General features: G+C 39.0%; 1 protein-coding gene across 2 annotated transcripts in view; it reads left to right on the top strand.

Annotated features, from left to right (window-relative positions):
- The window catches only part of SYTL5 (synaptotagmin like 5), a 100,350-nt gene that overhangs the window by 32,339 nt on the left and 44,606 nt on the right, over window positions 1-23,405 (top strand). For both annotated transcript variants that reach the window (XM_024764569.1, XM_024764570.1), the window contains exons 2-4: window positions 1,060-1,269; window positions 19,478-19,593; window positions 21,022-21,130. In XM_024764569.1, the coding sequence (XP_024620337.1) occupies window positions 1,060-1,269; window positions 19,478-19,593; window positions 21,022-21,130 (435 nt within the window). The remainder of the gene's footprint in view (window positions 1-1,059; window positions 1,270-19,477; window positions 19,594-21,021; window positions 21,131-23,405) is intronic.

A 23,405-nucleotide genomic window follows, 5' to 3' on the forward strand; every position in this document is an offset into this window, starting at 1 on the left:
CCCTCACTACCCCCCACTCCCCACGTCCTCCCTGGTTGCTAGGGGGTTCCTCCTGTCCCCTTAGGTGTCCGTGGTCCCCAACTGGTGCCTGCGAGGTGCCCTAGTTGTGCGGAGATGTGAATTCCACATCCTCCTAGTCCAGCATCTTCTCATTTAATCTTAAAAGCAGTCCCAGTAGAATGTTGGGCTTCCCTGGTGGCGCAGTGGTTGAGAGTCCGCCTGCCGATGCAGGGGACACGGGTTCGTGCTCTGGTCTGGGAAGATCCCACATGCCGCGGAGCGGCTGGACCCGTGAGCCATGGCTGCTGAGCCTGCGCGTCCGGAGCCTGTGCTCCGCAACGGGAGAGGCCACAACAGTGAGAGGCCCGCGTACTGGAAAAAAACAAAACAAAACAAAAAAGAGTCCCAATAGAATGTTAATACTCCCAGTTTAGAACTGAAGAGACTGAAGTTGAGTGGGTAAATCATTGTTTAAGGTTGAACAAGTAATTCATGATGGAACCTCTATTCAAAGAAAGGCATATCTAATAGCAGAGCCCCCAGGTCAGTGGAAGTTGTTGGAAACCCTCATATGTTAAGCGGAAGCATTTTGACCTGAAATGATGGACAGTGTCTTTGCAGCAAACTCTTCATTGGCTCTCTTAAGGAAAGTACCCATGTTGCCAAGCTTGATTTCACACTCTCGCCTCATGTAATATATCTAGGCAAGGAGAGAACATGGTATTGTGCATGCCTGTAGACTGGGGTTGTATTCCCATGTTATGGTATCAAGGATACCCTGGAGAAGATAGAGTGGAATGTAAATAAATACTAATAGCAAAATAGTAGTGCTAGTGGAAGATGTCAAATTGAAACAGAAACATTATGTTTTTCCACTACTGAGATCAAAGGATTATTGATTCTGGAGGGAGAAATTGTGTTTTTTGAGTCATTTGACTCTAACTCCTTGATTCTTTCAAATATTCTTCCAAATGAAAACACCCCTTAAATGAAGATAGCTCTGCTCCTCTGCTTTGTTTTTGGGGATTTTTGTAAGTGATTTTTTTCCTCTTCTTCCAGGAAGCTGAAAAATGAACTTTTGGAAGCAAAACGTAGAAGTGGGAAGACTCAACAAGAGACCAGCAGGGTCTGTGCTCGCTGTCAGAGAAACCTGGGCTTGATATTCGACCGCGGAGACCCGTGCCAGGCCTGCTCACTCAGAGTGTGCAGCCAGTGCCGGGTCTCAGGCCTTGGTGGCAGCTGGCGCTGCACCGTCTGTGCCAGAGTCGCGTGAGTTTCTTGCCTTTGTGTGGAAAGTCCGTTTTGATGACTGAAGGGTTTGGAGTGGGGGAAAGCAAGAAGGAAGAAGAGTATTTAAAAGATAGGGATAGAGAGTAGAACTAAAAGTGTAGCCCAGCCACAGGCTCAGCACTGCCTTGGCAGGGTGTGGTGTGTGTGTGTGAGAGAGAGACAGAGAGAGAGAGAGAGGAAGGGACAGACAGACAAAAACGGAACATTATGCTTATTTTTTAAAACTATAAAACACAGTACAACTGGAAGCCTCACAGAACATGGTCTCTTGCTGCATCTGAAAACCACCCTCTGGCTTTCTTAGAGCCATACCTGGCTCCACGTGGCTTCTCAGAAGGCACAGACAATTGCCCTTGAGACATTCTTAGACATTTGGGGTGACTGGCGAGATGAGTATCAAATATCCAGCCTGCTCTTCACATCAGCTGAAGTAGCCTCTGAATTTCTTCCCAACCTAGTTCTTGAGAAAGGGTGAAGGGAGACAGCTTTATCATTCGCCTCCGTGTTTAGCCTGCGGGAATGTCATGGCTGTGGGTTTCACCCTGCCAGCCAGGGTGCACATCAAGAGTCATTGTTTTCTAAGTTCAGTTAAACTGGAGTCCAAGCACGATAAGGTCTCTACTACTCCTTGGGCATGCCAAACTCCATCCTTTTAAGAAATCTGACCCTGGATCAACTGGTACGTTTTCTCCCTCCCAAGGTCCCTTCATCTCTTCTGCTCTGGATGGCACCTAATAATCTCATCTCCAGGCAACTCCATGTTGACCTCTCTTTCCTGTGGTTGAGGTTGGGGATGCTGGCATCACATCAGGTTTACCTGGTTTGGTTGGGTTGGGTTTATCTTTTATCCTCACTAACTCATTCTCTTATAGGAGTTAAGAGGCTATCTTGGGAGGAAAAGTGAATAGTTCAGTAGTAAGAGTGAGTGACCTTCATTTCCAACTTCTCTGAATGAGGACGACTGTGTTCTATTGAGGTCTCCTGTGTTCACTGATTGCATTATTTAACCAATGTTATTTCTCCTGTACTTTTTCATAAAATTGATCATAAATTGAGCAGTTCATGCTATGTTTCCACACTACATTGAGATAAGCAGCTCTAAAGCAATGAACCATTTAAGGTATCTCATTTCTTTCTTTGGATACATTACTTTGATTTACCTAAGCAACCATCTTCAGTTCTTTGTCTCGCATAAATTCCTCTTCATACTTGCCTCTTAGTCATTGGCAAACATCATTTACCAGATCTGGGGGAATGAGCACTGATGGAATCATTGACATAATGTGTTGGGACGTAGCTTTTGTTGATATTGGTATTCTTTCTCTAAACTGAGTCTAGTCATCTGCAAATCAAGATGCAAAAATAATCCTGGGTACCTTCCTGTTTTTCCCATGAAATCAAAGTATTTACTTCGGATATTTCTCCATATACATATACAGAAAAGTATCAATAATGCACTTTGCTTTCTACTTAAAAGAAACATGATACATCTGTGACTCATGTAAGTAATGCAGAAGTTGCTCTTTTAGACCCTGGACTCTTCCTAGAAAATTTGTTTCTGTGTGGGATAATGCTTTCTCCAATTCTGCTTTCCTTTACTTGGCATTTCAGAGTTGGATATAAAGGTTCTTCCAGTATAGTCAAATAATGAGTTATAGAGGAAATAATTAATGGACAGAATTTCCTCAATTATAGTTTTGCTTGTATGCAATTTTGCGGGAGCATTTGTCCCTCTCCACCCTTAGTGACCACTAGAGGACAACAAATCAAATTAACAAGAAGCAAATGAATAGAAAGAGGAAAACTTGGAAAGAGGCTAGCATCCTTTCTGTTTATGAATAAAAAACATGCACATGGCTTTTTAAAAAAAACTAGAGTTAACTTACACAAAAGGGCACAAATGACAAGTGTACAACAGGATTTCTCAGTTTCAACATCACCGATATTGTGGACAATATGAAACTTTGTGGAGGAGGGAGGGGGAGGGGCTGTCCTGTGTACTATAAGATGTTTAGCAGCATCCCTGGCCTCTACCCGTTAGATGCCAGTAGCACTCCGCCCTTTTCCAGTGGTAGCAATGAAAAAGTTCCTCCAGACATTGCCAAATGTCCCCTGAAGAGCAAAAGTCACTTGGGGTTGAGAAGCAGTGGTGTACAGCTTTGCAAATCATCACAATTTCTGTGTAACTATCATTCAGGTGAAGAAATAGAACATTACTAACACCCCAGAAACCTTTCTTCTTCCTCCTCGCAAACACTAGTCCCTTCTTATTCCCCAGGTATAAATACTCTCCTGCTAACACCATAGATTAACTTCGACTTTTTTATATTTTATATAAATTGACTCATACAGGGTGTGTTTATTTGTTTCTAAGGACTTTTGGTCAACAGTATGTTTGTGAGACATCCATTTTTGTTGCATTTGGCAGCTGTCTACTTGTTTTCACTGTTCTATAACTTACAGGTTGTTCCAGGTTATCCTCTCACTAGCAATGCCTGGAAGTTGATTACTTGATACTTTTACCAACCCTGTTTTTTGTTTTTCTATTTTCATAATTTTGTTGGGTGTGCAGTAGATCACTTTGCATTTTTCTTTATTACTATTGAGAATGAAGATATTTTCATATGTTTATTGACCATCTGAACATCCTTTTTGTGAAGTACTAGTTCAGGTCTCTTTTTTTCTATTAGATTGTCAGTCTTTTATTGACTAGTGTGAAGGAGTTCTTTATATATCCTGCATACAAACAGTGTTGGTTCCTTGTGTTGGAGATATTTTTTCCCAACTTCTGATTTGCCTTTTTGTTCTCTTACTGGTGCCATTGATTAACAGAAATCTCTTAAGTTTTCATAACTCAATTTGTTCATCTTTTCCTATATGAGATTAGTGGGATTTTTTTTCTGTGTTCTGTTTAAAAAAACAAAACAAAACTTTTTCTAACTCCCAAATGATGAAAATATTCTCCCATGTGATCTTCTGTAATTGTTATTATTTTAGCTTTTATCTTTACACTTACAAAAATGAGTTCCAACTAGATTGTATATGCTGTTAGTTAGGGATTCATTTTCATATTTTAATATGGGTATCTACTTGACCCGGCACCATTCGCTGAAGATTATTTTTTCACTGCTGTACAGTGTTAACCTTCACAAATCAAGTATCATTTCTGAACACTCTATTATGTCTAACATTGTGCCAATGACACATTATTTTCATTATTGTAGCTTTATAATAAAATTTTATATCCACTAGACTTCCTACTTTTTTGTTTTTGTTCAAAACGCCCTGAGTATTATTGGCCTCTGGTATTTTCAAATATGTTTTAGAATCAGCTTTCCAGAAAACAAGTCCTACTGGCATTTTTATAGGGGCTGCATTACATCAGTAGATACTTTTGGACAGAATTGATATCTTTCAGTATTTAGTCTCTCAATCGACAAACACTATGTGCCCCTTCATTTATTTGCCTTTAATTTCTCTCAGTAATATTTTATAGTTTTCCTGGTCTTATACATTATTATATTTATTCCAAGTATTTGATTTTTATGTTATTATAAATAGTATGCTTTTAAAATTTTTGTTTTCTAATTGTTGATATGTAGAAATACGAATTGATTTGGGTAGTCTAATCTGTATCCAGAAATCTTGTTAAATCACTTCTTAATTATAACAGTTTCTGTGGTGCCTTTCAGATTTTATTTCTGCACAATTATACTACCTTTTCTAATACTTATATCTTTTTTCTTGCCATATTGTATATTTTCAATTTTATTGGTTTCTTCCTTGCTCTTTTCTTTTACTTTCTTTGAATTTATTTTTGATTAACAATTTTTTGATTCAGGTATTTAGATACTTGATTTTCCAGCCTTTGTTCTTTTATGACATATACATTTAAGGATATGAATTTCCCTGTTTTCACTGCTTTAGCTGCATCCCACACATATCAATTATTTTTTATGATATTCATTTCATTCTTTCTATTTGCTAATTTCCATCATCATCTTTTTCTTTAACTGTGAATTATTTATGATTGTCTTTCTTAATTTATAATTTCCTAGAGATTTTCTGTATCCTTTTTTGATACTGAATTCTAGCTTAATTCCACTGTGGTCAGAGAACATACTCTGTGTGGTTTCAGTATTTGAAATTTGGCCCAGAATAGGGTCAGTTTTGTTAAATATTTCCTGTTTTCTTGAAAGAAAATGAATTCTGCAGGATTGATTTGAGTATCCTAGTTATGTCTTTTAATGATGTTTGTTAATTGTGTTGTCCAAATCTTCCATATCCCTACTGATTTTTTAATCTACGTATTATATCTGATATTGAGAGAAATATATACTAACCTCTCTCAATAATGATTGTGGATTTTCTATTTTTCCTTTTAGTTTGATAATATTTGCTTTATATATGTTGAAGTTAGAGTCTTGAGTACTTAAATATTTAGAATTGAGATTTTACACATGTACAGAAACCTTTATAATTATGAAAAATCTTTCCTTATCTCTAGTTATGATTTTTTTCCTTGAAGTTTACTTTGCAATTAGTATGGCTGCAATAGCTTTCTTTGGTTAGTGTATGCTTGGTAAATCCTCCTTATTCTTTACTTTCAACCCTCTGTTTCCTTATGTTTAAGGTGTGTCTCTTGTAGGCAGCATATAATTGCATGCACATGTTTTAAATCTAGTCTGACAATTGTCATTTAATTAGTATATGTGTTCCATTTGTAGTAATGAAATAACTCACATATTTTACTTAAAATCTGCCTCTCATTTACTCATTCTCTCTTTGTCCCATCTATTCTGTTCTTTTATCTCTACTTATTTGCCTTCATTTAGGTTGTCTAGGTATTTTTCTATTTATCTCCTCTAATATCTATACATTTTTTTTTATCACTCATCTAAGGATTACTCTAGAGATTACAACATACATTCTTGACTTGTTAAAATCTAATATTAATTAGTACTTTCGGTACTTCCAAGACAATAGCAGGACCTTAAGACTCTTTAATTCCCTTTACTCCCCTCCTAGTGCTATTGTGTATTTTAAATAGCTGTATGTCTATCTATATCTGTGCACACACATATACACACATATGTATTTATACTTATAGATATATATAGCTTGTCCTAGTCCATTCAGGCAGCTGTAACAGAACACCATAGACTGGGTGGCTTTTAAACAGCAGCCATTTATTTTTCATAGTCCTGGAGACTGGGAAGTCTAAGATCAGGGTTCTTGAAGATTTGTTGTGTGGTGAGGGTCTGCTTTCTGGTTCATAGCTATAGTCTTACTGTGTCCTCACATGGCAGAAAGGGCAAGGGAGCTCTCTGGGGTCTCTTTTATAAGGGGATCAATCACCTCCCAAAGGCTCCACCTCCAAATACCATCACATTGGGAGTTATGTTTCAACATTTGAATTGTGGGGGGGATACATTCAGTCTATAACATACTTAATCCCGCAAGATATTATTATTTTGTAGTCAATATTCACTTAAATTTACTACATAGTTACCCTTCTTGTTGCTCTATATTCTTTATTACTACATCTCTGTATTTCTATCTGGAATAATTTTCCCTCTGCCTAAAGGGTAACCTTTAGCATTTCCTTTAGTGTAAGTTCTCCTAGTGATAAATACTCTCAAGTTTTGTTTTTCTTAGCATGGCTTTATTTCACTCAGTTCCAAACATGTTTTTGCCAGCGTATTCAATTCTTGGTTAGAAGTTGTTAACTTTCAGTAATTTGAAGATATTATTCCAGTGGCTTCTGGTTTCCAGTGTTTCTGTTAAAAAATCAGATGTCAATATACTGTTGCTCCTTTGAAGGTAATGATATTTTTCTTCAATTACTTTTAATATTTTCCCCTTTTCCATTGGATTTTTAACAGTTATTATACGACACCTAGGTGGGATTTTCTTTGTATTTATCCATCTTGGAGCCTTAGTCCCTGAGAGAGCAGATCTGTTTTCAGATCACATTTATTCCTAGGGAAGAGTCCTACAAGGTCTCAAAATATACCTATTAGATAAGAGAGGTGATTGATTTTATATATTATAAATAGTGGAAATAAGAACACTAAGAGGACAGAATGTGTGTTAGTAGAGTTGGATTGAATAAGTATCAAAGTTTGTCTGTTTGTTTTTTCCACCCAGCTCTTTTCCCACCAGACTCTGCCAAGGTGTGGTTTGCCATTTCAGGGCAGAGAAGAAAGGAAATGGGATTTTAACAAATGACTGACCTTCCAGTTGCAGGGTCTGAGGAGTTAAGGAATTTCTCAATAACTATTTCTTCAATTCTTATACAGTATTCTTTTATTTGATCCCTAGTATTTAATCATTTCCATTTTTTATTCCATTACTGTTTACCTCTTCCCTACACCCTGGACCCTCATTTGCTCAGACAACAGTAACTAGGGACTGTGACTCATGGGTCTTTCAATCAATCAGGAGTTGCCTCAAGCTTCTGTATGGGGAGAGTAATTTTGTCTTTAATTTCTAAATGCCAGTTGTAATTACTGAAACATTCTTTTCAGTACAAGACCCAAGGGGCTTGTGTATCCATGCATTGCTAATTGAAAGTTTTGCCATCAACTCATCTGCTAGTCCGTATGGATGGTAACTGCGGGTCTAATTCACACAAAATTTCCCCTAAATCTTGTCAGATCAACATTAGGTTATATATATAGAGAGAAACTTTTAATGTGTTAAGCCAATGGAATTTGCAAGTTGTTCATTATGGAAGTTAGCCTACCCAAACTAACATAACCCCTTCCTGTGTTTTTTCCTCTTAATATTTATATGCGATATACTTTACTTATCTTGTTTATTATCTTTCTTCCTCCACTAGAATATCAGCTTCATAACCATGAGGGCAGGGTTTTTTATCTATAATGTTCAATGAAGTAGTTCTAGTGCCTAAAAGAATCCCTATAGCAGGTACTCAATGAATATTTGTTAAATGATTAGATGGATGGATGAATAAGCAAATGAATGGATAAATGAATGAATGAATAAGTGGCAGGGTCCCACTTAAAGCATGCCAGGCTTAAGCAAGTTATGGAACAAATGTGGTTTTCTTCTGTCAGGAGAATGGAATTAAAATACATGTACACACACACACATACACATACACATGAGAGACGTGCCAAATACATTTGCCTTCTGAACAGAGCAAATTTCCAGCTGTCACTGAAAGGTATAAGACAAGTTGTTGTCAGAAGGGTGTAAGAATAAATAATAACAAATTGAAGGTTCTATGTCCTCCTTAGGAGATGTTAATGCATCAATACAGAACTTCTGAATCACTTGTACTTCTTTTATTGGTATAACAGTAACTTAATAAACCCAGCTATCCACTTATCCAATTGATCTATCCTTTGACCCATCCATCCATCCGTCCTACAACATTTATTGATAACCTGTTGGTATACTAGGGGATAAGGATACAAAGATGAATAAAACATGGACTACACTCAGTGGTTTCAGAGTCTAAGGAGGAAGATGAGTTTATTACATTATTGTCTCAAAGTAGAGGAAGAAGCAGAGCTCTCATTGGTTCTTACACCTCTTTGACAACAACAATTAATAGTTGTTAGCATCTGTGACAGCTGGAAATTTACATGATGAGTGTTTAACTTGATATAAACAAAATCCCTCCTCATTTTTAAAGCTGAAAACAGAGACCATTATTTCTTCAATATTCCAGCTATGAGTCTATGAAATCTCAGAGAGTATCTGTCAGTGCTGGAAGTATCTTATTTGCTGTTCATGGAGTGGTTTTCAAAAAGGAAGTGTGAATGATATTTTATTGGCAGTGAATGTCCTTTATTTGTTGTGAGAGAATGCTGCAGTGCCAGTGGGCTGTCTCCATGTTCAATAGACCATAAAATTGAAATTCCCACCGTGACCTCTAAGAGATGAAATGAGTCAGAAAGTGACTCATTCTCTAATCAGTTGGAAACACAACCTTTATTGTCATTTACCTTGGATTGGATAAAAGTAAAGAGATTTTATTGCTGTAGCACTGAAAACGATTACAGCAAGGACTGATAGAGGGAGGCTCCCTCTTACAGTGGGCTGAGCAACCCTTGACATTTTCTCCAACCCCTTCTGGTTTTAACAAGTTGGTTGCTGTTGGTCTAGTTTTAAAAGTAACTCTATAGAAATAGAATGAAAGGGATCCCCGACACAGCCAGTTAGTTCATGTTGCTATCTTAATGAGACCTACAAAATTCCACATGATTATGTTAGCTGAGGCAGTTGCCATGCAACACAAAGACAGTCATAATGATCATTTTTCCTAATTAGCACCTCAGTTGAACTCAGAAAGACCCCTAAGATAAAAGTGACATGATAGAGATCCCCCAAATGAAATAGTTCTAATATGATATTGATGAGCTGATCTTATATATATTCGTGCCATGTGGTGACATTTCATGCTGCTGTATGTCCTTGTGAAAGTCTTTGTAATTTTAAAGGAGGAACCTGGTGGTTGTGTTTTTGATGAATTTGTAGTGATTACTGCAAACAGATGAAATATAACTGAAATAGACAAAATATTAGTCTCAGTAACTTAAAAGAGGATAGTACCAATGGTTGGAAGATACACACAGAGAATGCAGGAGGAAATATATAGTGCTTTGTTATGAGGAAGAGAAATACAGCTCCTGACATCCGGAAACTGATCTGACATTTACATGTGGGCCTTGATGTTGTTGGGAGCTGATCTGGCACTTACAGGCAGGCTGTGGCGGTTCTGGTGGACAAAAACGACCTCAGAGCACCAACCTCCCACACGATCACTCTGCAACCAGGATGAAGTGAGAGAAAATAAGAATACTTCATAATCTTGTCTAAGCATAGACCAAAACAAGGTGACTGGTCAAGCCACAAAGTATCAGACATCCCCCTCTCTTGGCTAATGTGAATCTCTGCTACCTCCTTACCAATTACAGCTTTAGCCTTTTAGTTGGCCCATCTTCTTGATAAAACTTAAGATACCAATCATAGCGTTGTCCCCACTTCCTGACATCACCTAATCTAGAGCAAATCCCTGTTGCCTTGAACTCTCCCCATAATTACCTAACATAACCCAAAATTCTATATTAAATCCTTTCAAACGCCCTCTTACTGAGACTTCCTGTGGTTCTTCATGGCATGTGTTTTCCTTCATTGCAATGAACAAAAAACCTCAACTTGTTCTTGGCAATCTTTTGGTCTCATGGGTACTGGCAGTTGCCACATAGTCATTTCAAAGTCAATCCTAGTTTAACAAATTTCTATAATCTAGTTACAAGGGAAAGATTCACATCAGAGTAACCCCACACTGACCCACAGATTTTTGGGGTGGTAAGAAGCTGTTTTGAGCGCCTTGACATGCTATTTTCAGTCACTTATTAATCATATACAAGAGCCCTCCCCTGTTTTTAGAATGTTCTGTTCACTGTGGTTTAGTATCTTAATACCTGCATAAGCTAGAGGGACTTTTTTTTTAATATGGAAGTGTCATACATATCAAGACACTCTACATGCACTGTTTAGACGATAATAAAAGAGTGTCTGTATTCAGTACCCAGTTTAAGAATGAGAGCATTCTTGTTTTGCATTTTTTATTCCCTTGCTTTACTTTATGGTTTTACTGTCTACTTGGATATATCCCTAAGTAGTATATTTTCTAATTGTTCATTTTTGATTTCTATAGAAATGGAAATCATACTGTGTGTATTCTTTTTTTTTTTACATCTTTATTGGAGTATAATTGCTTTACAATGGTGTGTTAGTTTCTGCTTTATAACAAAGTGAATCAGTTATACATATGTTACCGTATCTCTTCCCTCTTGTCCTTCCCTCCCTCCCACCCTCCCTATTCCACCCTTCTAGGTGGTCACAAAGCACCAAGCTGATCTCCCTGTGCTATGCGGCTGCTTCCCCCTATGACTCTTTTGGCTCAACGTTTTTTTGTGAAATCTATCCATGTTTATGTGAATACCATTCCGTTCATCTTCACTGTTGTATCATTCTGTAATGTATCTGTTTTCTTGTTGATGCAGATTTTTGTTGTTTTAGTTTATAATGTTACAAAAAATGCTGCTATGACATTCTTGTACATATGGCCTAACAAACATGTACAAGAGTTTCCTTGGGTAAGGTTTTTAAACTGTGAGTTATGACCTATTGGCGGGTCATGACCAGCATTTAAGAAAAAAAGGAAACAGAAAATGTCATCATATATAAAATTATATGTATGTAAGTATATATATATTCGTGTGTGTGTGTTTGTGTGTGTGTTTGTGTGTATGTGTAGTTATTTTCTGGATTGTGGTATAAAACATACTTTTTTCTTTCCAATTCCCCTTTCCCCCATCCCCTGCCTCGGATAACCATAAATCTGTTCTCTTTTTCTGTGTGTTTGGGGTTTTTTTTTGAAGTATAATTGACCTCCAACACTATGTTAGTTCCTGGTGTACAACATAAGTCTAGTTTACATCTGTCACCTTATGAAGATATTACATTATTATTGACTATATTCCCCATGCTGTACATTTCATCCCCTTGAGTCATTTATTTTGTAGTTGGAAGTTTGTACCCTCTAAATCTCCCTCACCTAACTCACTCATCCCCTCGCCCCCCTCCCCTCTGGCAACCAGCTGTGTTTCTTACTGTGACCTCTGCCAAAAATGTTTGAGAAGACTCCGGTAGGGAGTGCACCTAGGAATGAAACTGAACGGCAAATGGTATGAGCATTTTCAGCCTTATAAGATGATAAGTTGTTTTTTATAATCGTTGTACCAATTTAAACTCCACGAACATTGTATAAAAGTTTCCTTTACAATCTTACCAACGCTTGGCATCATGAATTTTAATTGTCGTCCAACTGGTAGGTATAAATGGATATCTTATTATGATTTTAATTTGAATTTTTCTGATTACTAATGAGGTTGAGCATCTTTTCATAGGTTTATTGGCTGTTTTGGGTTTCTATTCTGTGATATGACTATTTATATGTTGCCAAATTTTCTATTAGGCTGTTAGTCTTTACTGATTTGAAGGTGTTTTTTTATCACCCCCTTCATCTCTAGAAATGCTTTCGCCTTAAGGTCTATTTTGTCTGCTATTCATACAACGATATCAAGTTTCTTTTGGTTAATATTCACGTGGTATATATTTTTTTACCATTTGCCTTTCAACCTTCCTGTGTCCACATGCTTAAGATGAGACTCTATATAGAGTAGCTGCTATTTTAAATTACATGTTATATGTATTTAAATATTTGCTCTACATATATGCTGTATGTATAATGTGCTACATATACATGCTATGCATATATGATATATAATTGTTAAAGTTTAATTTGACAATATTTTTTCTTAAACTATAGAGTTTAGTCTACTTATATTCATTGTAATTGCAATATTTGCATTTGTTTCTATTGCAATTACTGTAATATTTGCTTTTATTTATATTATCTGTAGATTGAAGTACTATATTTTTCTCATTCCATTTTATCCTCTCTACTAGTGTAGATATTATATGAATTTTTATTTTTAGTGGTTACCCTGGAAATCACAACATTCATATTTAATTTTATAAATCATTAGTTATAGCCTTCTTCTAATCAGTAGAAGGAACTTGGTATTCTTAAACTCCAAATATCATCAGCCTGGATTGTATATACTTTTTGTCCTATGTTTTAGACATACCTTATTTTTCAATTCAACAATTTAGATATTATCATTTTTGTTTTACATCAACATTTGTTTAGATTTATCCACGTGTTTTACCAATTTCACTTTTCACCATCCCTTTTTATATCTCAGATCTACTTTAATTAACTCTTCTTGAAGTAAAGTCTTTAGAAGTTCCTTTAGTGAAACTCTATTGATGGTAAATTATCTCACTTTTTATTTTACTGAAAATTTTTTTGTTTTACTCTTATTCATAAAGTGTTTTCTCTGGATATACAGTTCTAGATTGATAGTTATTTTCTCTCAGAGCTTTGTAGATATCATTTCACTGGCTTCTGGATTTCATTATTTCTACTGAAAGTCAACTGTCATCCTGATCCTCATTCCTCTGTATGTAATCTGTTTTTTCCCCCTCTCTAGCTATGTTTAAGATGTTCTCTTTATCTGTAGTGTTCTGCAGTTTCACCATAATATGCCTAGGGGTTTCTTTTTACTTTTCCTGTTGGAAGGGAAGAAAGGAATAAATATATACCATCATCTCCATAAGGCCAGGGTCCTTGTTTGTCTTTTTCACATCTGTACTCTTAGCCTTAGCACAGGGCTTAACACATGTAGGAATGAAATAAATATTTGATGTGTAATGCATAAATTTATAAATAATTCTAGTTTCCTTATGAATAGTAAGAAAGAAACTCATCTTATTTCAGCATATCTAATAAGCATGTCTTATCTCAGATGTCTCTGGTCACTAGTAGAAGATAAAGGAAGAAAATGAATCTTTTGGTCACTGTTCTTCTTTTTTAGGATAAGGTTACCTATTTTTCGCCTGTAAATCTAAGGACAACTTAACTTGACTTTACATTTAAATAAGCTTCCAAGTGAAAGTTTGAACTCCCATGAGTTTAATGTTAAAATTAGGGCCTAGCAAATTCTGAATACTCAGTAATCATTAATCAGAAATAATGAGTGTAACTCAATTTCAGTCAAACTCACTCTTTAGAGTATGACCTATAGGAAACACAGCGTCTATTCTGAGCCTTGTATTTCTGAAATATTAGATGGATGTGGCAGAGAAGAATATAACTTTTATAGTGGGTGTCATGTTTATTTTCTTTCCTCTTTTACCCCTCCTTTATTCCTGTCACTCTGCCCCCAACACAGAGACACACTTGCAGGCACGTGTACATGCACACACACACAATCATAGCCCATCATGTGAAATGCTACATGTTATTCCTTGGCTTCTGTACGTTTTCACCCTTACTCAAAGCCTTGTCATACCTGACAGCTACAAGTTCTTTACTGACAATTTTGCCAAATATAAAGGGCTTTCGGTATAAATCCTGTTTTTGTCATAATATTGTATAACTTTGGACACGTTATTTAACCTGTGTGAGCTTTGATTTCCTCATCTGCAAATTGAGAATAACATAGCTACTTTATGGGTTATAGTGAGGATTCTAGGTGTCACGTGTAAAGTGGCTAATGCACGACTTGGTGCGTGGTACACACTGACTCAGCATTAGCTCCCTGTTCTTCAGCTAAGCCTTCCATCTACCTCCAGGACTTGAGAAGGTGGCAAAGGCATAATCCCAAGAGATTGTTCTGATGTTGCAGAGTTCTGAAACAAGTGACTCAAGTCCATATCTGAGTCGAGCAAATATAAGGATTATAGTTATTGTTCTTATAAGGATAGCAAGAAGTAATGACTAACAATTCTGGGAAGATCTTATTTGTGTTAGGTGTTGGCAGCTCTAGGCATATATGGTAAAGATGATATGGAGGCCCATTTCCTGGGGCATGTAGACCTGGTGTGGCCCTCCTTCCCCTGTCACACATGAAACGGCCATCGATGTGCCATCCACCTCACCCTATATCTCAAGAACATACCAAAAAGCAAAGACAAAAAAACCAACTCAAACAAACAAAAAATACGAGCTGAGACTTGGGCATGCCTCTCTTAGGTGGTTCTCTATCGCTGATCTGTATTATTCCCCTTGCTCTTGTTTCTTTTTGTGTCACTTCTTTGTCCTATTGCAGAGGTTGGCAAACTTTTTAAAAAATAAGATGCCAGACAGTAAGTATTTTAGACTTCGTGGGCACTGTGGTCTCTGCTGTAACTACTCAAGTTTGCAGTTGTAGCAGAAAAGCAGCCAGAGACAACACATAAACAAATGAGCGTGGCTGTGTTCCAATAAAACTTTATTAATAGACACTGCCTTTTGAGTATAATTCATATTAATTTTCACATGTCATGAAATCTTCTGCTTTTGATTTTTCCCCAACCATTTAAATTGTAAAAACCATCTCTAGCTCGTAGGCTGTACAAAACAGGTAGTGAAGTGAATTTGGCCCACAGCCATAGTTTGCCTACCTCTGCCCTATTCTTCCTCTGAATTTTTCATAGGTATCTTCTTAGAACCCATGCAAATCATTTCCTGAGTTGAATACTAAAACAAATAGGTTTTTATGTTTTAATGATTCTGTTAGTTTTCTGTGGCCACCATCACAAATTGCCACAATTTAGCAGCTTAGAACAGTGTAAATATATGATCTTGATGCCGAAAACTCGGCCTCTGTGCACCAGTGCCGAATTGAATCTTGGAGACAGAGTTTTGGGTGAAGTAGAAAAGGATAGCTTTATTGCTTTACCAGGAAAAGGGGGACACAGCGGGCTCATGCCCCTGAAGAACTGTTGTCCCAACCTGAGAGGATTTGGTGAGGAGTTTTATAGCAGTGGTTCAAGGAGGGGGTTGCTGTTAAGATTAGGGTGTGTGCAGGGCCTGCACTCCGTTAATCTGGCCTCAGGTGGTCTTCTCTGGAATGAACAATGCTGACATCTTCCATTTGTTGGGGGTTTTAGTTCTGTAAAGAGCTCAAAGATACTGTTATGTATATCCCTTGAGGGGGCACCAGGACCCTGCCCCAAGGCTGCACTGTTGTTTCTTGACTGCTCCTCCCTTGTCTCTGCATCTCCTCCCTCCTCTGATTAGCAACTGTTCGAATCTGCCCTTTGGAACACAGGGAAGGTCACAGAGGCTGTAGTCTGTTCCCTACAAACAAGAAACAACAGAAAGGCTTCCGTGCCCAGGAGCCCCACAGGGTCCTGCTCGGTTTCAGTCTCAGAGTTCTGTAGCTCAGGAGTCTAGTTTGGCTTGGCTTGTTTCTCTACTCTCGGTTCACTAGGCTGAAATCGAGGTGTCCGCTGGCTGAGCTCCTATCAGGAGGCTCTGGGAAGATTCCACTTCCAGGCTCATTTTGGTGGGCAGATTCTGATTCCTTGTGGCTGTAGGAACGAGGCTTCTGTTTCCCCACTGGCTGTTAGCTAAGAGCCAGCCTTTGTTCCTAGAGGCCTGTCTCTCTGATCCTTGCATATGGACCTCTGCATCTCAGAGCCCTCTTCTCACATTTGGAATCTGTCTGACTTCCCATTCGGCAGCATCTCAGTATCCAACTTCCTCCTCTTCTTCCTCTGTTTTTAAGGGCTCAGTGATTACAGTGGGCCCACCTAGATAATCCAGGACAAGCTCCCTATTTTAAGGTCAGCTGATAGGTAACTTCAGTTCCCTCTGCAAAGTTCAGTCACAGCAGTACCTAGATTAGCATTTGATTGAATAATTAAGGGACAGGAATCTAGAGGCAACATCTTTAGAATTTAGAATTGAACAATTACCACGTAGATTTCCAACATAAGTACTGATGTATAAGTCTAGATCACTTAAGATGTATCCAGAAATAATTTAACCCATTCAAGTATTCAGTTTGGGTGTATTTTATACAGTTTTGGAGCTAATCCAATAATCCTTGCTTCTCAGTAGATGATCTAGCCACTTGGGAGGAAATTTGAGATGTACATGCTATGGTCATTCAATGAATAATTTGCTCCAAGGATGACATTTTCACTTTTTTCCCAGTAGTAGAACAGGGTTTTATAGATAACTTACCTTTGTTTCCTACATTCAGTAGTACTTCAGGATAATTGCTGTGGAGAACAAATTGACATATTTTTCTGGAGTGATTTTTTTTTTTTATATTTAAGATCCAGTTGTTAATTTCTAAGTCCAACCAGGTACTGAATCTCATGGATATAATACTCTAGGGCTAGAAATCTCTCTTTGACTCCTAGCGGCTTTGCTTCAGCCACCATGTCAGACTTGTCACCGATCTTGCTGATTTTCATCCTCAGTTGTTACCTGAAAACTGGGTTTGCCTCTTGGTGGGTGTTGAGCCAGTAGACACAGCCAAGCCAAAGATCGGGAGAAGAAGGAAGGATTTATTATTACTTGAAGCAAGTAAGGAGAACACCAGGGATCGTTCTCAAAAGAGTGTCTCCCCAACAGCAAAACGGGGGAAGCTTTATGCTAAGAGTACATGCATATTCATGAGGGAGCTTCAGCATAGAATTGGGGCAAGTTGACGGAGTCTAAGCTTCAGTTGACTGAAGTCAGGAGGGGCGACATTATCATTCCATCCTCCACCTGGGTGGGGGCCTTAGTTCCTGCAGAACTCGAAGATACTATGTTTATCTCTTAAGGAACCAGGACCCTGCCCCAAGGCTGCACTTTTGTTTCTTGACTGTTCCTCCCTAGTTTCTGCATTCCCTCCCTTAAGATCATTAATTACTGAGACCTGTTCCAGGGCAAGTATTTTAGCCAGGTTCAGATCACAAAATGGCTTAGGCCAAAATGGGTTCTACGTCAAGAAAGCCTTTCCTGGTTCCCTTTCTCCAGGGACCCCCTAACCTATCTGCTTCATAGTGGCCCAAGTATCTTTATCTTTCTTTTCACTTCTTGCCCCCATGGTACCCTGATTCACATCTTCATCATTTCCTATCCTATCTGTTGCAATAACTTCTTCATTGGCCTTCCTGCTTCTGATTTCTCCCCTTCACAATGCTCCAGAGATGCTGTGATTCAACCTGAAATTTAGAAAAACTGCCGGAGTTCCCTAGCACCTCCAAAATGGCATTCCAACTCCTTCACTTGACATTCAGAGATTCCCATTATGTGACCCAATCCTACCTTTCAACCTCATCATTTTCCATTACAGTCCTCCATAGAGGTGTTGGGACAAGTAGTAAGTGAACATGGGCCATGTTCTGAGAATGGTAAACAGGTCTGTGTAACTGGGGTAAAGGGTTTGTGTAACTCTTGCAGATGGGTGTGATTATTCAAAGGTCCTTCTTTTCCACATTCAACGTTCAATTGATTGTGAAACCCAGACAGGTCCTTCTACCACCTACATTTTTAATTTGTCTCCTCCTCTCTATTAGTCTTGCCATTGCTCTAGCTCGGGTTTTGCCATCTCTCTCCTGGACTGTTGCCATGGCCAACCTGTCTCTTTGTCCCATTCTCTCTTTACTCTAACTCAGTCATTATATTACATCAAGGTATCGTGCTAAAACAGAGTCTGATTGGGACACCCTTGGTGGTCCAGTGGTTAAGACTCCGTGCTTCCACTGAGGGGGGCACAGGTTCTATCCCTGGTCAGGGAACTAAGATCCTGCATGCCGTGCATCATGGCCAAAAGAAAAAGAAAGAAAGAAAGAAAACAGAGTCTGATCATGGCCCCTTTATAATTCAAAACCTTTATTTGTTGCCCACTGTTGTCATTAAAGATTATTTAACCACTGATGCAGTGGTTAAGAATTTGAGCTATAGCATAAAAAAGAATGAAATAGTGCCATTTGCAGCAACATGGATGGATCTAGAGATTATCATACTAAGTGAAGGAAGCCAGACAGAGAAAGACAAGTATCATATGATATCACTTATATGTGGAATCTAAAATATGACGCAAATGAACTTGTTTGCAAGACAGAAACAGACTCACAGACATAGAGAACAGACTTGTGGTTGCCAAGGGAGGGGGGAGGGACGGGTTGGGAGTTTCGGATTAGCAGATGCAAACTGTTATAAATAGAATGGATAAACAACAAGGTCCTACTGTGTAGGACAGGGAACTATATTCAATACCCTGTGATAAGCCACAGTGGAAAAGAATATGAGAAAGAATGTATGTATATATGTATAACTGAATCACTTTACTGTATAGCAGAAATTAACACAACATTATAAATCAACTATACTTGGATAAAATAAATGTAAAAAAAAAAAGAACTTGAGTTATAGGCCAGACTGCTTGGGATGGGATCCTGGCTTTACGTGTGAGACACATCATTTTGTTGCTCTAAGTCTCAGTTTCCTCATCTATAAAATGGGGATAATAATGTTTACAGAGGGTTGTTATGTGGATAAAAGTATACTGAGTATGAAGAGCAATTAGCAGATACCTGGTACATAGTACGTATGCAACTAATAGTGGCCACTATAATCACCATAATATACTCCAAAGATTGAGATGGACTCTGTAAATAACTATAGGCTATTTTTTAGCCTATAGGCGATAAATAACTATAGGCTATTTTTTTACTTAATTAAGGATTTTTGAGAGTTTATTTGGCTAAAGAATTGAATTTCAATGCTGTCCTCTTTTCTTTTGAGTAGGCAGCTAAGGATTGTAACTGGTGAATGGTTTTTTGAAGAAAAGGCAAAGCGTTTCAAGCATGTCAGTGTTCTCGGCACTGATGTTGTCCGACAGTCCATCTTAAGAAGAAGTCCAGGTAACTAAAGCAAAACTGTTTTAACCTTCATTTTGGCAGGCTAAATAACTTCCCTATATTATGTAGCAAATGAGAACAGTTGAATTTCCTGAATCCCTTGGGTCATTTCAAAACTCAGTGGCATGAAATCTAAATCTGCAGTTCATACAAGGGAAGAGGAAGTCGGTAGAAAATAAAACCCACAGTGATTTTTCATATATGTGACACACTGAGATTTTCAGAGGAGGCATTTATCTTCATCACAGACGGGTCTTTTCCTGAATGCACTTCCAATATTTTACTAAACATTTAAGAATGTAACATAAAACAGGTGAATTACATGATTCACATTGTGAAAGCAATCCTTGGTTTTTCAACAGGATGTGTTTCAGATTTCATTTAAATGCTGCTTTTTCTCATCCAGTGATTCTCAACCAGGGGCTGATATTTTGTACTGTGCCCCCCTCCATCAAGCTAGGCGAGTGTTGAGATATGCAAGGGGGCATTTTTGGTTGTCTCAATGACTATGGGGGAACTAATGGCATTTAGAGATGCTAAATGGCCTGAAATTGCACAAGACGGTTTCACTCAATGAGGAATTATACTGTCACCAAACGCAAATAACACCCCACCTTGAGAACATTACTCTGTGCGTTGAGACTACAATTTAATTGGTTAAATATTGAGTGAACCTGTGTTTAGGATCATGTTTCTCAGGTATGCTGTAGTAAAAGGTGGAGCAGGTGTCTTTTGGTCTGTTCCTGGGGTATCTTCCCTTTCAGACACTGGAGACAAATGCCCTGATTTTTAAGTCTGGCGGGTAGGGCTGGGAGGCTTGGACCTGATTCCAGTGCCACTTCTGGGTGTCACAGTAGCAAGGAAGGGCTTTCCCAGGTGGGTAACGTCAGGTCTGATGCCACAGTGGGACAGAGTGGAGTTAGAAGTAAGCAGTTAGCTCTGGCTGCTTCCTCCGCTCAAACCTCAGCACCTTCCAAAGTGTAGACTGTCTCTCAAGTCACGAGGTGTGTCCACAGGTGTTGGCCCTCCCAGGAAGTCTGGCTTATGTGCTCAAAAATCAGGGTATCGTTTCTAGAATCCCATGCTAGAATTCAGTCTCTAGGGATCTGGAGTTCTCATGAACCAGGCTCCCCTTCCCTAAAAATATTTGCAGAGGGATTATGTATAGTTGCTCCATTGCAGTCACCCCTAGAAAGCTTATCTCAGCAAAACTCCCACAGATGAGCCCCAATCTTAGTCCGCACTTAACTGTGGAACACTCAACAGATTAGAAATAAGTGCGTGACCGGGAAACATGGATGGGCACATCACTGCCAATTTTTTAGACTTCTGTGTCCTCTGCTAATGTAGGAAAGTGAATGAAGAGTAGAAAATTGCTCTCATTTCTGGCCACTTCATATGTAAATTTGTCTTCTGGTTGTCTTTCATGAGGAGCTGAAGAAATACAAAGCCAAGAACAAACCCACCAGAATGCAGAAAAGTCTGACGCTTCGCTTTCTGCTGGGTGGAAGGCCAGCCACGATGCGCCCAGGAAAAAGGGGTAAGGCCCAGCCTCTTCAAGGGAATCTTTGATCTTTGTTCCAGTCACCTGTGAAATAGATGCCTTAGTTTCTCAAGTCTAACGTCACCTAAGTGACCCAGAGAAGGTCAGAGACTCATTCGAGGTAACCTTCTCCTATCATTCTCAGGAAATGCAGTTTTAATTACTTTCAGCTTTAGATAAAGGTCCCTTCTGACCTGAACCTGTAAGAGTTTTTCTTTCACTTGACATATCTGGTCCTTTACTTCTGGGTAGAAGGTTTCATGCTAGGGCCAGTCTTGTCTGTAAGGAGGTGACAACTGCCTTTGTTGTAGGGTCAACATACCCGCCCCGCACCCAACCTGAGTGCTGACGCAAACTGAAACCTCCAAATCAGAGATGTATTAAGAGGGCTTAAAACATTGTCTCCCCTCTTTGAAATGCGGGCCTCCTTAAGGAAGAAATCATTTGCCCACCTCACTGACTTCATTCAGAAAGCAAATATGTGTCAAGTGCTGGGAATAGGAATGGGAGGCACACAGGGACGCAAGATTCAGGGAGGCGCTGGGAAACTCGGAGTGAGAAGGTTCCATCAGGGAGAGTCAAGTGGCCCCCAAAATGCAGGTCATAAGGACCCAAAAAGCAAACTGTAGCCTTACAGCCCTGCCTGTTGCAGTCTCCATTTCTCAGGCAACTGGTGGCCAGTTTTGTGGCCGAGGGAGTGAGAATCTTAATCTACACCAAGTGGCTTTCTGGTTCTTTCTGGGGAGTGTGGCTTCGTTCTCAGCAGAAGCCAACGTGAGGGGCTGCCAGTGCCTGAGCCTTCATCTGTCACTACAGAAAGCCCATTTTGTTCTGTTTTGTTTTGTTTTTTAAAGAATCTGGAACTGTGAGTAGACATGAAACCTAAATGTCATTTGACTCAAAGACTCATGACTAACCATGTCTTTGTTAATTAGCAGAGATGAACGGGAAAGATAGCCTAGAGGGACCATACATCCTATGTGTTGAGTCTTCCTACCACGTTAAACCCATTTGTCACTCCTCGAGGCTCCCACAGTGCCTTGTGCCCATGCGTCACTTGTTACTTGATGCGCTCTGACACAAAGCCCCTCCTTACACGAGAATGTAAAGTAAATGAACTGGTCTCGCTCAATACCACTCCCGTTTAATTGTAAGCTCCTTTAGTGCTGGCCCAGTGTCTTTTTTGCTTTTGTGCTACAGTATCCAGCATGGTGCCTGGCCCATCGAGAACAATCAGAGCCCACAGGTGCTTCTAGGAGCTGTAGTGCACAGACCCCAGGCCAGGCATCACTGTGTGGGTTACAGAATGGTGGGCTTGGAGCTAGGAGACAACAGTGAGCCCTGCTAGAACTCAAAACTGGCATCTGATGCTTCTGTCTTCAAGGAATATAACACCTAGTCGGGAAGAAAAGGTTCAAAGGTCCACACCTGAAAAGTTAATTTGTACAAAGAAGGATTTTAGAAAAACATAAGATGACAATATGAGCTGCCTGAAAGCCTTTCTAAAACAACAAGACAAGGAGTTAACTACAAGAGATAGAATATGGAAATAAATAATTTAAATTTTACATTTATTTATTTATTTATTTATTTTTTGGCTGCATTGGGTCTGGGTCTTAGTTGCGGCATGCGGGCTCTTCCGGGCGTCTCTCTAGTGGTGGCATATGGGCTCCAGCGTGCGTGGGCTCTGTAGTTGTGGCACACGAGCTCTCTAGTTGTGGCTCACATGTTCAGTAGTTGCAGCATGCTGGCTTAGTTGCCCCACAGCATGTGGGATCTTAGTTCCCTAACCAGGGATCGAACCCATGTCCCCTGCATTGGAAGGCAGATTCTTAACCACTGGACTACCAGGGAAGTCCCAATAATTAATTAAATATTAAATAAGTGGCTTAGATCATTGATGTCGGGAGGGCACAGGGGCCATTGGGAAAGACATGAAATTCTAAGTGGGACTTGATGAGGACTTTGAAAGATGGATGGGGCCAGGATAACAAAAGAGGAGGAACAGTGATTCCAGGTGGAGGAGACACCATAAGCAGCCCTGCAGAGGTAAGGACATGCACAAGGTGGTTCTCAGAGCAGCATAAATGGACATTATATTAACTGCTATTCTCACCAAAAATGTAATTTTCCAGTTAGATTGAAGCTTCTGAGACTTTGACAAGACATTGTTCTAGTGGTCTTTGAAACAGAAACAACTTGGCAGATTCTATTAAGATTGTCCCAGTACCTCTGGAATACTTTTTCCCCCTGAGAAAACTGGAGCCTGTAA

Source organism: Neophocaena asiaeorientalis, unplaced genomic scaffold, assembly GCF_003031525.2.
Source record: "Neophocaena asiaeorientalis asiaeorientalis breed wild unplaced genomic scaffold, Neophocaena_asiaeorientalis_V1.1 scaffold870, whole genome shotgun sequence".
NCBI classification, from domain to species: domain Eukaryota; kingdom Metazoa; phylum Chordata; class Mammalia; order Artiodactyla; family Phocoenidae; genus Neophocaena; species Neophocaena asiaeorientalis.